General features: G+C 39.8%; 1 protein-coding gene across 3 annotated transcripts in view; it reads right to left on the bottom strand.

Annotated features, from left to right (window-relative positions):
- The window catches only part of INPP4B (inositol polyphosphate-4-phosphatase type II B), a 975,417-nt gene that overhangs the window by 106,605 nt on the left and 853,800 nt on the right, over positions 1 to 15,012 (bottom strand). For all 3 annotated transcript variants that reach the window (XM_075543753.1, XM_075543752.1, XM_075543754.1), the window contains 2 exons: positions 14,663 to 14,803; positions 7,381 to 7,478 (listed from right to left, as the gene is read on the bottom strand). In XM_075543753.1, coding sequence (XP_075399868.1) covers positions 7,381 to 7,478; positions 14,663 to 14,803 — 239 coding nt within the window. The remainder of the gene's footprint in view (positions 1 to 7,380; positions 7,479 to 14,662; positions 14,804 to 15,012) is intronic.

Below are 15,012 nucleotides of genomic sequence, written 5' to 3'. Positions count from 1 at the left end.
CATCACTTGATCTCTTAACCGCTGCTTCCATGAGCATTGATTATGGATCCAAGCAAGAAGAAATAGTTGATGACCACTTCAATCATTTCTCCTTTTGTCGTGATGGTCCAGTTCATCCAGGGGGTCCTGCTAGTCCAGGTGTGAGGATTGGGGTTTTCTTTACATGAAGTTGTTTTCCATAGTGAAAGCTGTAAACCTTGATCATAATCAGCAAGTGATTCAAGTCCCTCTCACTTTCCAAAAGCATTGTATTATTTGCTAGTCATCAGGAAGTGCTATACATCCTGTTCACTTTCAGCAACCAAAGATATATCACCTGCATGTCCAGGTTATTAATGACTATACTTTCATCCCGGTGTTTTGCTTTTCTTCATCTAGTCCATTATCTCATAATTTTGATCCAAATACAGATTAAACAAGGATGGTAAAATGAGATAACTATGACATAGACATTTCTTGATTTTCAACCGTGTATTTTTCCTCATTTGACTAAATGTCTCTTGGTTGATGCAGTGGTTCCACTGGGCATGGTTACATGCTCTGCATTTCCCAGTTTTTTCAGTGTTATGACGCCCACAGACGAATGCCTTGGCATAGTCAGTAAGGCATAGGCAAAACCGTTTGATATTCACGGCTTTCAGCCCAGACTCCTCTAATATCAACAATGATATTTCTTGTTTCACCTTCTCTTCTGAATCCAGTTTGAATTTTTGACAGGTCCTTATCAATATACCGCTGCAACTTCTTCAGCAAAATCTATCACTAGTACTCTATAGTAAGTTCTTAGAACACTGATTTCTCTGACTAGATTAAAATTCATCTCACTGAGCCACTGAGTATTATTTTACCAATGCCTAAGCCAGTCTAGCAATTCTGTCCAAATCAATGTACCATTCTTTACTAGATCCTGCTCCCAGGTCAGTCCCTTCTTGCATGGTATCCCCTCACCCAGAATGTTCACAGTCAAGTTTTAGGAAGCCAAGAGAAAACAGAGATTAGAAAAAGAAAGAAATATAATGAAGTGGAAGGGTCTAGTGGTGTGTTTTACCACAGGCAAGTGAACCTCAGTAAACAGAATAAAACATGAGCTTGTGATCCCAGAGTTCTTTCAATATTCACAGATGCTCGTAAACATTCAGAAGGGTCTGTCTTAAATGAGAATTGTACACATGAAATGGAGCATTATGTGTTAGGAAAAAGTGAATAATTCAGCTATTTTCTCTGGTATCTGAGAAATAGTTAACCTGTATCACAAAATCCTTTTGTACATCAGACACTTGGCATTTATTTAAAGACATTTTTGCGATTGACTTGTGTGTGCACATATTCTTTCTCTTTAATACTTGTGTGACACCATTTCTTTATTTTCATGAGTGAACACCAATTCCAGAGCCTATTCCCATTTGAAGAGTAGTGTTCATGATAAGGACTACATTGAGAAGCAGGATAAGGAAATGCCCAGCCTGTTCAAGTCAATGCAATGCTTCCCCATAAATTGGGTGACTTCAGTGAGTCATACTGTCAGTGTCAATAGACATGTACTTCTAATTTAACGAAGAAAAATAACCAACCAAACAATGAGTAGATTGATCTCCAGATGTGATCTTTACTTTTACGGAGCACTGCTCCATCTTTGGGCACACATAGCTGGTGCCATCAGAATTGTTTCCAAAGCATATTTACTAGCTTGCAACAGAGGTCATATAGAATCACTAACTGATGGAAGCGTCCATATATCGAGCCTTGATTTTCACTGCTACACAGAGCAAATGTGGTAGAATTCATTTCTCTGCTACAGATACCATTGCGATTCTAATAAGTGTGATGTCGCCCCTCAGATATTTGATTTATTTATTACACAGGATATCTGTAGCCAAAGTGACTATTCTTCCATACTTCATGGAAACCCATACTATGGAAATCCCCAAAAAGCCATAGGCTCAAGAAGTTTTGCTAAGGGCTAGTACTGATTTCCTCCAGTGCTGAACACTGGTTGTAATTGTGGTAGCTAGTTTTCAGTTTCTCAGCAATTATCTGATGTGTACCAATGTGTGAGTCCAATTGACGTGGAGTTCATCTTGTCAAGGGACTTCCTATTGTCCATTGTCCCTCTACTATCCCAAGCATGACATCCTTTTCCATGGACTGCTTTCTCCTACGAACATGTTCAAAGTATGTATGACTATTCGCACCAATCTTGCCTCGAAAGAGCATTATGGCTGTTCTGGAATTCCCATTCTTCTCATGGCTGTTATGTTCCACAGAATAAAACGAAGTAGCACAGTGAATAAAACACAGGTAAACATCTTTGTGGTGTTCTCTGCTGTCAGCTAAGATCCATCTTACTGTAGCAATGACACCCCTTGTTCCATGTCCTCCTTGGACTCTGGCTTGAACCTCTGGCAGCTCCCTGACAATGTATTGCTGCAACCACTGTTGATTGATTGTCAATAAAATGTGCTTGCATGTGGCACCAATGACATCATTCTGCACGTGTGTTTTCTTTCTGATCACTATCTTTGGGATGGGTACACATACAAATCTCTTCCAGTCAGTTGGCCAAGTTGTTCTCTTCCAAATTTCTTGGCATAGATGGATGACTGCTTCCAATGCTTCTTCACCTTGTCCCATTGGCAGACTCCATTAGAGAGTAACCTATGGTCACTCTCTTCAGCCACCCCTAGAGAAGCAGCACAGGTAGTGAGTTCTCACCTAGGTGTGCCCTTAATGGAAATTGGGGTGCTTTAGTCGGTGGGGTCTGAACCAGTCCCAAAGCTCTTCTGACATAACGCATATATTCCAATCATGGTCCCATTCCCATCTGGCACTACTGTGTTGCTTTCCATCCATCATGATTTTATGGTACTTTCTCTTTACTCTCTTCTCATATCCTGAATCTCTGCACACCCGTAAATGCCATTATGATAATGGTCTCCCGCCTACTAATAGCATGTCTTTGTTGTACTTTTCTCCGTGTGAGACTTCAAAATGCTCTCATATTATATTTGAGATTTAAAAATCATTTAATTGGGGGTTCTTATAACTCTCACAACATTCCATATATCAATTGTATCAAGCATATTTGTACATATGTTGCTATCATCATCATTTTCTAGACATTTACTTGCTATTTGAGCCTTTGGGACTGTAACTATTTATTTATTTATTTGAGATTTGAGGTCTCTTGTACCCTAAAAATGTTTAATAGACCCATGTGGAAATCATCATCCCCTTCACTTTGGAAAAAAAGCAAGAAATAGGACACAGAACAGAGTGCTTGGGGATGAAAAATTGGCACTTGGTCACTTTTTCTTGAAGGGAGAAAGCATTAGTGGTACTTTGTTTTTTCTTAGCAAAACCTGGAGCCTCCCTCCCACACGGATTGTGATGGCACCCTAGAATGTAGAGCTGCCTACGCTAGTGGTTATTCTTATTCCAGGGAGATGAAAGTATTTGTCTTGAGACTTTTGATGGACATAAGAAGAGACTTGAAAGGCTTTTGTGATGAGAACCCCCAGTGGAAGGATTAGAGCAAGAAAGTTGTGCCATTGGCGTTTCCCCAATTGATCAAAGGAGCTGGTGAATATGACGGTAGGGCCCGAGGGAATGGAGTTCCTCATGAGTTGCTGAACTGTAGCGTCAGAGCACAGAAAACAATGACGGAGAACTGTGTCCTCCTGTGTGCCCTGACAACCAGGAATCACAGCCATCCACAATTCTATCCACCCACTCTCGGTGTCAGCTACGCTGCAAATGAATATGGCTAGGGATACCAAAGGAAGTTGAAATGTAGTTTTACATAATAGAAATCTTTATGAAATAAAAATATTAACCTGTGAAGCTACTCTCTCTGGACACCACTCCATCAAGGTCTGTGTAGGGCTGACGGCAGCACTGCCGTTCTCTCTCCCTTACTCCTTGATGGATGCCATGCCCAAAGGGCCATTTTGGTAACCTTGCAGCACTCACATATGCAGCACTTAAACCCTATTTCTTTGTTATATTCTCTGATCTTAGAGAACAAAAAGAACTTTGACAGGGCAAGCTCAGGACTAAGGGGTGGATCAGGTAAAGGTTCTCATGAAATTCTTGGGAAATGGCCAGTGCTGCCTGCAAAGAATGAGCAGGTGCACTATCCTGGTGGGGAGAGTCCATTGATGTGCATTTTTCTGACCTTTTCTTACAAATGTAAGTTTTATTAAAACTCCTTATAAATTAACACCCCCACCAAAAACATTCTATGTCCTTCAAGAAAATCTATCAAGATTAGCTCTTTGGAATCTCAAAATATAATTTCCATAACCTGGGCTGACTTCTCTGTCTTGAATTTAGAGGAAACAAATGTAAAAGGTAAGTAAAATATTTTAGGTCATTCATGTTTCCATGTAAGAAGTGTAAGAAGCTGAGAACTTCTTGATTGAGTATGTACTAAAATGACTTTATTAAGTCACAAAAATAGGAGATATTTCCAAAGGTTAGAAGAATCTTTTAGATAGAAAGGAAAATATTTCTTAACCTGTACATGGTGATACCACAGGGTGGAGGGAAGGTGGGTAGAAAGGAGGAACTGATTATAAGAATCTACATATAATCCCCTCCCTGGGGGATGGACAACAAGAAAGTGGGTGAAGGGATACGTTGGATAGTGTAAGACATGACAAAATAATACTAATTTATAAATTATCAAGGGTTCATGACGAAGGGGGAGCAGGGAGGAAGGGTGAAAATGAGGAGCTGATACCAAGGGTTCAAGTGGAGAGCAAATATTTTGAGAATGACGTGGGCAATGAATGTACAAATGTGCTCGACACAGCTGATGTATGTGTGGATTGTGATAAGAGTCGCATGAGCCCCTAATGAAATGATTTAAAAAAAGAAATATAAAAGTAAACAAAAAACACGTATGATACAGTGAGTTGGGTTGCTAACTCCAAGGTGGGCTGTTCAAACCACCAGCCACCCTGTTGGAGAAAAATGAAGCTTCCTTCTTCTGTAAAGAATCATAGTCTTGGAAACTCATAGGGGGAGCTCTCCCCTGTGCTAAAAAGTCCCTTTATTTTCTCTTGATTTTGTAAATTAATAGATCGCACGTGTATTAGTTAACAATGCAAAGAAATATATGTAGGGGTGGTCCCATCATTTGATATGGATACAAAGGTTCTCTGATTGCACTGTGGAGAAGACAATAAAGATCACTGGGAGTTGGGTAAGATGCAGCCCGGTAACTGCCTTCAGTTTAGCAATTGGCCTAACCTCAATCTAGACATTACAAAACTTCATCGATACCTTCTTCAATAGACTTCAATATAAATCCAGCTAAAGTTACAATATTTCTGGAAGCGTAATAGCCTCACAATCGCAGAGATCAGGTCTGTACTTTTTTTGCAGCGTGAAACCATAGTTCTACTACAATTCTATTTAACTTGAAATCTCAGATAATGTCTCAAGTTTGTTGAAACAATGGAACAAATGCCGGGGAAAATCCAGTACAGAACTTGACTTGAAATGCAATGCATTTCATATAAAAAAATCTATCCTATTTTTTTAAGCAAGGCATATATTTGATTATTTTAATTAGCTATTGTACTGGTTAAAACATTGTTCTTTAAATTTTAGGAAATATTCCTTTAAAGATTTTAAACTACTTGATGGTAGGAAATATTATCGCATATCTCAGCAAGTACTTCAACAAGCATTTAAACTTCTTTTTCATGTCATGTTTAAAGTGCCTTATTCAAACTCTTCATTGACTCTGTCAATAACCTCTTATATATGCACCATAAACCAATAAAACCAAATCTACTGCCAATGAGTTGATTCTGACTCATAGGGTTTCGGAGACTGTACACCTTTACGGTAGCAGACAGCCTCATCTTTCCCCCGTGGCTCCACATGTAGACTTGAACCATCTGAACTAAGATTCTAGCAATTAGCACTCCAGTGATGAGCCCATGGTGTCACCACCAGGGCTCTATATACATGTGTGTGTATGCATTCACTATTTAGAAACCATGTTTTGAGTAAGACAGCTGTACCTCGGTTCCCAAATATTACTTTAGGTTAGGAGTCACCTGGGAGTTTTGTTAAGCTCAATTACAGAGCCAATGCAACTAATCTAAAGTGGAGCCTGAGAATCTGCCTTGCTAACTCAGTGCCAGATGATGGTGATACTACTGTTGATCCAGGGACCACATATAAGTAGCAATCAAGTAGGCAATAACAATCCTGAGAAATATTTTTGAATTCTGAGACACGTTAAAAAACACCCAAAACAAACAAAAGAACAGTTACCAACATCCAAGTCACAATAGACTTCTCTTTCATGAATTGCTAACAAAATAGGTGTGTGGTATAAAATTATTCATTATATTTAATGAATTAATTAAAAGTCACAAGTGTGTTGAACTGTGAAATAGTTTCCATGTGCCTTACTTCCACTTGTCATAAGAATGTTGTGAAAGACATATAAAATAAAAATTAGGACATGCCAGTGAAATATCTACCTAGCTAGACATGAGCAAACATGTCCCATCATAATATTTCGATGCAAGATTCCCTGGTTTATGAAAAATTCTAAGTCTGCTGCCTTCAAAGGTATTTCAAACAAAGTACCAGACTATGGGTCAGTGAGCAAATCCCCAGTGGGTAGAGGGGAAGAGTAGATTTTGATTACTGCTTTTGGTTAAAAACATTAAACTATTTCCTACTTTATTACTATCATTATGTATACTTCAACATAGTTATACTGCACATAGGTAAATCCCAGCATGTTCTCTGATTTTGGATTATTTAGGTGTTTTGTGTTAAATATCCAGGGCAACAGAACTGTAAAATTGAACAATAGTCAAACCATTAAAAGGCATAAGCATTTCTACAGACTTGTATACCTTAGATTTATATAAGATATTACAATGGACATATGAAATGCCTAATTTTCTCTATTTATCTCACTTAGATCACTTTATATACTTTGTGCAAATTAAAATATAAATTTCTCCTTATATATCTGTCTCATAAATGTCTGCTATCCTTTACAAATCAGAGAGCCAATCTATTTTTTAATGGTTAAGAATTATATAGACTCTTAACTGGACTGAAGTCAGATTTCTCTTTAAAAATTACTCACTTTTAATTTATGGCACTTTTCAATTGCAATGAAATTAATATCACAAGCAGGAGCAGCGGGACATGTTCAAGAGTACAATCATGATAACGACTGTGGTATCTGCCATGCCACCTTGGCAATCAGTCTTCTGAGTTCACATAATCTCAGAAGCTCCCACACAGCCAAGCACCACACATCTTTAGTCCAATGACCTCTACATCTGACCTCTCCTTGATTCATAATCAAGACAGTTTTATTGTTGGTCGCATACTCACAATCAGGAGGCATCTTTTCCATAAACATCTCGTAATATTCTTTTAGAAGCTCAAAATTTTCTTGATTAATACTTTCTTGTAAAGAGACATCGCCAAACCTAAACACAGAAGGAAAAAAACACAGCAAAACAGTAAACAGATTACAAAATGATGATGGACATAATGCTTTTTATTTTTTCTTAAAGATGGATGGCAATGGCTACCAGTGGAAGGACTCTATCTTGGGGTTCACTCTGTCTTGGGTTAAACCGATACTGCACATGCCAGTCTCCACTGGCTCAGATTCCACCAGATCCTTCCAACACACGCAAAGACCCTCCGAATCATCAAGTGAATGTGAATGGAATATCATATGCAAAATATCAGCCCCTGTGCATATTCATAACTGATACAGTTGATTCTTCTAACCTGCACAGACACACTTTTGTAGATCTGCATCTCTACATGTACAACCTCCTACCTCTTTTTGTCTTTACAACCTCTGAACCCAGGATAGTACTTGAAAAATCTGGGAGACCACGGCCAGGCATGGGGCTGTATATTGTAGTGCATACACTGTCAATTTCTGTAAAAACTTGTAAAGTCCTACGACCTGCCAGAAAGTAGTTCACCTGTGTTAATAATTTTCCTGTTTACATCACAAAGGCAGGCAATATCTCTCCTGGTACGGTTCAGACTCACAGGCAAAACAAAACCAAAATAACATCAACCAAGCAACATCCTTTTTAACCTGTGTGTCTCTAACCATGAGTTCTCCTTGAGCATATCTCCAGGATCAGAACTTATACTCTGCTTTTCTTTCTATAAAATGATCTCTGCATCTGTGATAGTTAGACTTCTTGTGCCAACTATGTCAATGGGAACATTTGGGCAGAGTTTGGTAGGGTTGTAGCTTGATTGGAGGATGACGGATATAAATAAGACAGCCAGCATCCCATCTCCTTCTTGCTCCTTGGTGATCAAAACAAGTATGCTGCTGCTTTAGTGGTTCTCTGCCTCAACCTGTGTGCTATACTACCTGCGGGCCAACCCAACGCTTGTTTCCTGTCACTAGAGCTTGAGGCTCCTGTGAGACCGGCTTCACCATGCTGTTTGAGCTTGAGGCTGCTGGATTGTTGAGCTTGAGGTTGCTGTGCTTGAGTTCCAGGTCTCATCAGGGCCTGAGGAAAGACTCCACTGTCTGCTTCTTTGGCCTTGGACCCTACAGCCCACATGAGTTGAAGGACTTCCAGTATATAAACTGTTCCAAGAAAGTGAGTTGAAATGAGCCCTCTGTACTGCTGCACGGACTAATTAGATGTTATATTTCTTCTTGATGTATAAACCTGTCCATATTTATGGAGAATATATATGATCATAAGTGTCTTTGTTTTCTTTCTCTTGAGAACCCTGCCTAACACAATTGTTACCAGGAATGTTTCTAGAGAAACAAGATCATACATATGGGGTTCCTCAATTGTTTTTCCTGACTGATTAGGCCTAGCAATACTGAGAATGCTGCCTCTACCCATAAAGCAAGGGTCAGGCTACCAGTATGACTATAGAGATGGTGGTATTAATCCATGGGGTAAAGTGAAACAGTTAATATCCACAATAGCGCCACCAATAGATGAAGTGCTGGTGAGAAGAGAGGCTCTGAGTGATCACGTGTTTGATATTTTCCAGCTGTTTCATCAGGATGAGAAGTATAGGGAAGCTGGTTGGCTGGTCTTTCTTACAATAGAAAATGGGATCAAGGTAAGGGATAATCTCAGAACCTCAGAAGCATGTCTCAAGTGTTGAATGACACACCTAAAATTTTCTGTATGTGCTAAAAAGGAGAGACTTCTCTCATCTAGTTATAGAGTTGATCCTGAGTCCCATCATATGAGTAGCTGAATTACAGCGTCATCTGAATATCTAGAACAGTGTCCGCTATTAAAATAAGGGCATTAATTATAAAGAAATGGGACCTTGAAAGATGGGATGGGAACATATGAGCTGGTGATCCAGAAGAGGAGGATATTGAGCCCTAAGAGCAGTGGTTCTCTAGACTGCCTTAGTTTATTGAAACACAGCAGTCTATAGAGTCACCCCTCCCACCTGAGGGGATTAATCCCCTATCAGTAAAATAACTTACACCTGAGCTGATTAACCAAACTGTTCAAGCTGAAATGCCACATGGCACTGTAACGGGAACATTGCCTCGGGGAGATGCCTTACATTATACAGCGGTTCTCAATCTGTGGGTAGAAATCCCTTTAGGGGTCGAATGACCCTTTCACAGGGGTTGCTCGATTCATAACAGTAGCAAAATTACAGTTATGAAATAGCAACAAAAATAATTTTATGGTGGGGGTGTCACCACACTATAAGGGGCTGTATTAAAGGGTTATGGCATTAGAAAGGTTGAGAACCACTGCCTTACAAGAAATTGCTAAGAGCCCCCAGGAAACACCTCACTCCGAGTATCATAATGTGGTCTGGGTTGAGTAGAGAAACAAATCCAGAGACACTCATATGTATGTGTCTCCAATAGTAATTGTATATTAAGAAAATATCCCAGCACAGTCCAGATCAAGTCCATAAGTCTGACATTAGCCCATATGTCTGATACTAGTCCGCACATTGTTTAACAAACTCACACAATATATGCAATGATGCTGAAATCAGGAAGATCATAGGTCAGTAGATTAAAAGTCTTGAGGAAGCAGCTCAACACTGGTGCAGCTCTCCAGGTGGCTTCTCCAGCTCCAGGGCTCTTGCTGCTGTCAGTATAGCTTCATGTGGCTTATCAACAGAATTTGAACCAGAGACAGTGTGTGTCCTGCCGCCAGGGAGGAAGACAGGAGTTCCCAGAGTTCTCAGGAGAAGGAAGGCCATGCCCACACAGAAGCATCATTGGCTATGTCCTGAATGACAGGTTAGACTCCACCCCTAATGCTAATTTTTAGCATGCAGCAGGATTCTGTCATTGACTCGCATTTTCTCTCTTCTCCATCTGCTTTTCAGGGGTGTTTTCATACCCCTGCATCCTGCTTGCTTGTTTTTTCTTCTATCACTATCCTCTCATGTGCTCTCTTTCTTAGAGCTATCATTGTGTTGTAAGCATTCCATCATATTGTGTCAGGATGATCTCACATTTTTCTAATTATCTGACTGCTATGCCTCCAATCTTTTTCTCCTCCAATGCAGCCTTCCCATGAGCTCATTCATTCAGCAAATATTCGACATGGATGATAAGCCAGTTCCTGAGCTTGACTGGCACAGCTGGTTTGCTACTGGTTGCTAACTCAGAAGCTGAGGTCCAAACTTACTCAGCAGAGCTGCAAAGGAAAAGGCCCGGCAAATTGCTCCCCTTAGCGTGACAGCCAATGATTCTCTATGAAGCAGTTCTACTGGGTCACTCCCAGGGCCACGATGTGTTGAGGTCTGACTTGCAGAAGTTCATAATAGTCATAGATGGTGGGTGCTATCGAGTGCAGTACATGGCATGTTACAGAGACATTGACTTACACCCACTGTATCTGATCAACCTTCAGAGCATTCCCTTTCCCTTTAAGGACCCAGTTGAGTGTCTATCATCTCTGCAAAGGCTTTTAAAACCCTTCAGGTGAATGTACTTACCCTTTTCCCCCTTACCATGTGTCTTAGAGACTTTTCACAGGCTGTTCCCAATCTGACTACGGAGTGCTACCTCGCCATGCGAATTACTTTTTTCCTTATAAAAGGTTCACCTCCTCCATGAAACCTCCATGATCTCCTCTCCCACCAATGAATCATTTTTATCCTACATTGTGCCTCGAGCCACCTTTGACTATTGTATAACTCAAACTGCAGGGTAGTATTGGTTGAAGCGCCTTCTCTAAGGAATGGTATGTTCTTTCAGGACAAGGATCATTTCCCATCAGTCTTAGTACCTCCCCCACCCACTAGCCTTCTTTTCCCTTGTGCCCCCAGTTTGGCAGAGAAGCCAGTGTTCAATACCCACAGTGATGGGACTTGAAGTACCCAAAGGTGACCTGAAAGACCCAGAGATGTGCTTCCTGACACCTCCGTGAAATCTATTCCTCTCACCGTTTCAGAGATTTAAATTAACTGGCAATTAAAGAATATCACCTTTGCTGGGGTAATATTAGTAATTATTTCCTTAAATATGGACAAATCTATGTTTGGGGTATGGACAAGATTTATGGTCAAAATATTATACCTTGATGACACGGCATGTCTAAGAAGGAGATGTTGCCTGGTAACGCACAAGATTCAGAATCAGAAAAATGAGGTTCACACAACAGAGAGGAAGTGGTTGGCGGAAATCAATAGTTAATTAATGTCAGAGAGCTGTTAGAAACCAGCCCTCCTGCTTCGTTTAGTGTGCTGTCCTATTTTATCATTTTGCCTCCTTCTTATATCTTACATATATGTATGTATGTGGCTTCCAGGTATAAAAAATAGATTTTAAAAATATGCAAGAGGTATAAAGAAGGGGCAGAATACCTGTGAAATAAAGCAATAGGCAGCTAAAACAGCCAAAATCACATGAATTATGGAAATGAGACTGCTACAAACGCTTTGAAAATGCACTGTCAAACATACCTTATAAATTAAGGATTCCCATCTGTTTGAAGACCACACTCACATGCTTAATTTATTAATTTAAACTCCAAAGCTCCTCTACTCTAGAATACTAAAAGAGGGACAGTGTACAGTGCTGCTTCATTTTGATGACATGCATCATTTATATTCAGTAATATCACTCACTTCAACCACAGAATTGCTGTGTCATACAGACAGATAAATAGATAGAAAAATGGAATATAAATAGATAGACCATTAAACTATAATCTGATTTTACATATAAATGTTAAGGGCTCAACTACAGGATAAAACCTCTTGTGCAATCTATTGCATAAAATTAAATTATGATTTATGCAAACTACAAGGCTGATTCCACATAGTTTGAAATATAATATTAAATGTAGAACACTGTCATCTAATTCATAAAAGGCAACAGACAAGTGAGATCTAAAAAACCTCTGCTGTCCCGGCCTTGGGCTGCTGACTTCAAGATTTGTGGTTCAAATGCACCAGCTGTTCCACGGGAGAACAAGGAAGCTGTTTGTTTCTGTAACATTTTGCTCTCTTGGAAAGCCCAGGGAACCCTTCTGTTTTGTCCTGTGGGTTTGGAATTGATTTGGTGGCGGTATGTTTGGTTTGAGGTTCATTAATATAGTAAGGAGCCCACCAGCTGCTCTGAAGGAGAAAATTCCCGGTGAACTGTCCTCATACAGATTACAGTCTGGAAAACCCTATGGGGCAGTTTTACTTTGTCATATAGTTCTATGAGTTGGAATTGACCTGCTGACAGTGAAAACACAAATGCAGTCACATTTCTCGTCCAGAGAAACGCACCGGTAAACTGCCTCATAATGAGCAAGCAATGCCAAAGACTGTACAGGCGTTGTTGACCTGCTACTAGAGATGAAAGGGATAGCTGGAGGACGGACTCTGGGAAAGAAAGCATTTTGCATGCTAAAGACAACTGAAGCGGAATATTTTGCCAGTAGGCGCACTTCTCCAGCCAGTCCTTGAGATGAAATATTATGCTATACCATTCTTTGATCCAGCTGCTCTAGCGAAATGTGCGGAAGAAACTAGATGGTGCCCAGCTCTCACATAAAGTCGTGTCTGGGGTCTTAAAAGCTTGTCTCCAAACAAGCCGTGTGTCCACATGGAAGAAGCACACCAGTATCATTTACCGAAGGATTGTAAATGATATCATCTGAAACTAAAGGAGGGAATCGTAGTAGAGTCTAATTTGTGATGATCTGGTTATCAGAAGGCTGTGGATGACTGGGAGCCCAAGAGGCAATTGTCAGATCTACATAAAAATGAAGCCTCTAGTGATTTCCTTCAATCCATCATAGGGGGATGGGAGGAAAGTGGTTACTAAACAGAGTGCATTGGAGAGATGGCCATAGAAGATCAAAAAGATAAGCCTGATTTGAATGGTTAAAACCTTGCAGTTAATCCCACCCTGATGCATGTTAGGCCTCGTCTGGTTTTCAATCTTCTCTGTATCTTTTTGGTGTTTGTTTGTTCATATTGGTGTTTATCTCAGATGTGTTATGTCTTTGTAGGCACCCTCTTGAATTTGGTTTTCCATTTTTCAGTATAAGAAACCCAGGCTTAATGAACCTATAGGGACAATAAGTACAATTAGGGTCTCTGGGGTCAGGGAAGGTGTACAGTAGTGGTGGCGGGGGTGGGCAGAGGGAGCTGATGTCAAGGACTTCAAGAAGGAAAGAAATGTTTTGAAGCTGATGGTGGCAGCCATGGTGCAATAGCACTTGATGTGATTGAACTATGGAATGATATGACCTCTGTATGAACTCCCAATAAAATGGATTTGAACAAAAATGATGTTAACTTCGTTCTCTAATATATATAAAAGGTGTGTCTATGAATTGTAACTTTTTCTATAATAATTTCATGTGAATCATGTGAAATTCAAAAGTGAGTTCTATGCTAAAAAAGGTCTTTGTGACAGTGACTTATGGGAAAGCATAAAATCATGTAATGTTTTATTCAGCAAGTCACTATACAAACCCGTTAATGCCATCCAATAACAACTATTTTAATAAGTAAAACTAAAAGCAAAAAGTAGATCGTTTTGAAGCTAGAAATATTGACACAGTTAGCTGAGTTTGCAATGTTGACATATAAAAATGACACGTAAAAATTCTGTAATTTGCTATGCAATTAGAAATTTGGAAACATGAAGAATGTAAATTCATGTGAATAATTTTCCTACTGGCATCAAGATTTTACTCAGTGCTTTGTCATATTTGAATTTAATGTGGGCCAAGATTTCTAAGTATCAATTATTTCAGTTGCTATATCAAATAAAGGAACCCTGACAGTGTTGTAGGTTACACGTTGGGCTGTAAACTCCAGGGTTGGCTGTTCAAAACCACCGGTCACTTCATAGGAGAAAGATGAGATTTTCGACTTCTGCAAATAGTTACTGTCTTGGAAGCCCACAGGGCCAGTTCTACTCTGTCCTAGTTGGGGTGGCGGTGGGGGTGGGGGGGAGGGTTTGAGGGAGGAAATTGCTATGTGTCAGGATGAATTGATAGCAGTGAGCTGATATCAAATAAATTGTAAAGTTATACTAATGGAAAGAAAGATGTTCCTTATGCTTTAACTTCAGTTCCTTAGGCAGGGACACATGGAATTGCTCAGGACACCCTTACCAAGTCAAAGGAGAAACTTAAGTGACATGCTCGTACATAATGCTTACCTCTCAGCCAGAGTTTGCTGTTCATTGATGCCAACATTAAAAAGTACTGGATGCACATGAAGCAACTGTCCTTCTTTAATCTGCAGGGGCAACGACTCAAACAGTCCAGCCGGAAGCTTGACCTCGACCACGTAATGGTCCCTACAGAAAGGAAAGAGTGGAAAGGGGGAACAATCACATTCTGTTATTTAATGCCATTTTCCAATCACTGGATGGAAATAATTGAGATATTTGAGATATAGTGCTTATTTCAATGTTATTCTGTTCCTTGCCCCAAAGAGTTGTAAAGGCCTATTTACATGCCTGTTTACATATCTATATAACTATTAACTGTTCATTTTTATATCTTC

This window comes from Tenrec ecaudatus, chromosome 3, assembly GCF_050624435.1.
Source record: "Tenrec ecaudatus isolate mTenEca1 chromosome 3, mTenEca1.hap1, whole genome shotgun sequence".
Classification (NCBI taxonomy): Eukaryota; Metazoa; Chordata; class Mammalia; order Afrosoricida; family Tenrecidae; genus Tenrec; species Tenrec ecaudatus.
Note: the sequence above shows the minus strand (reverse complement) of the source record. Positions and strands in the feature narration are given on the sequence as shown.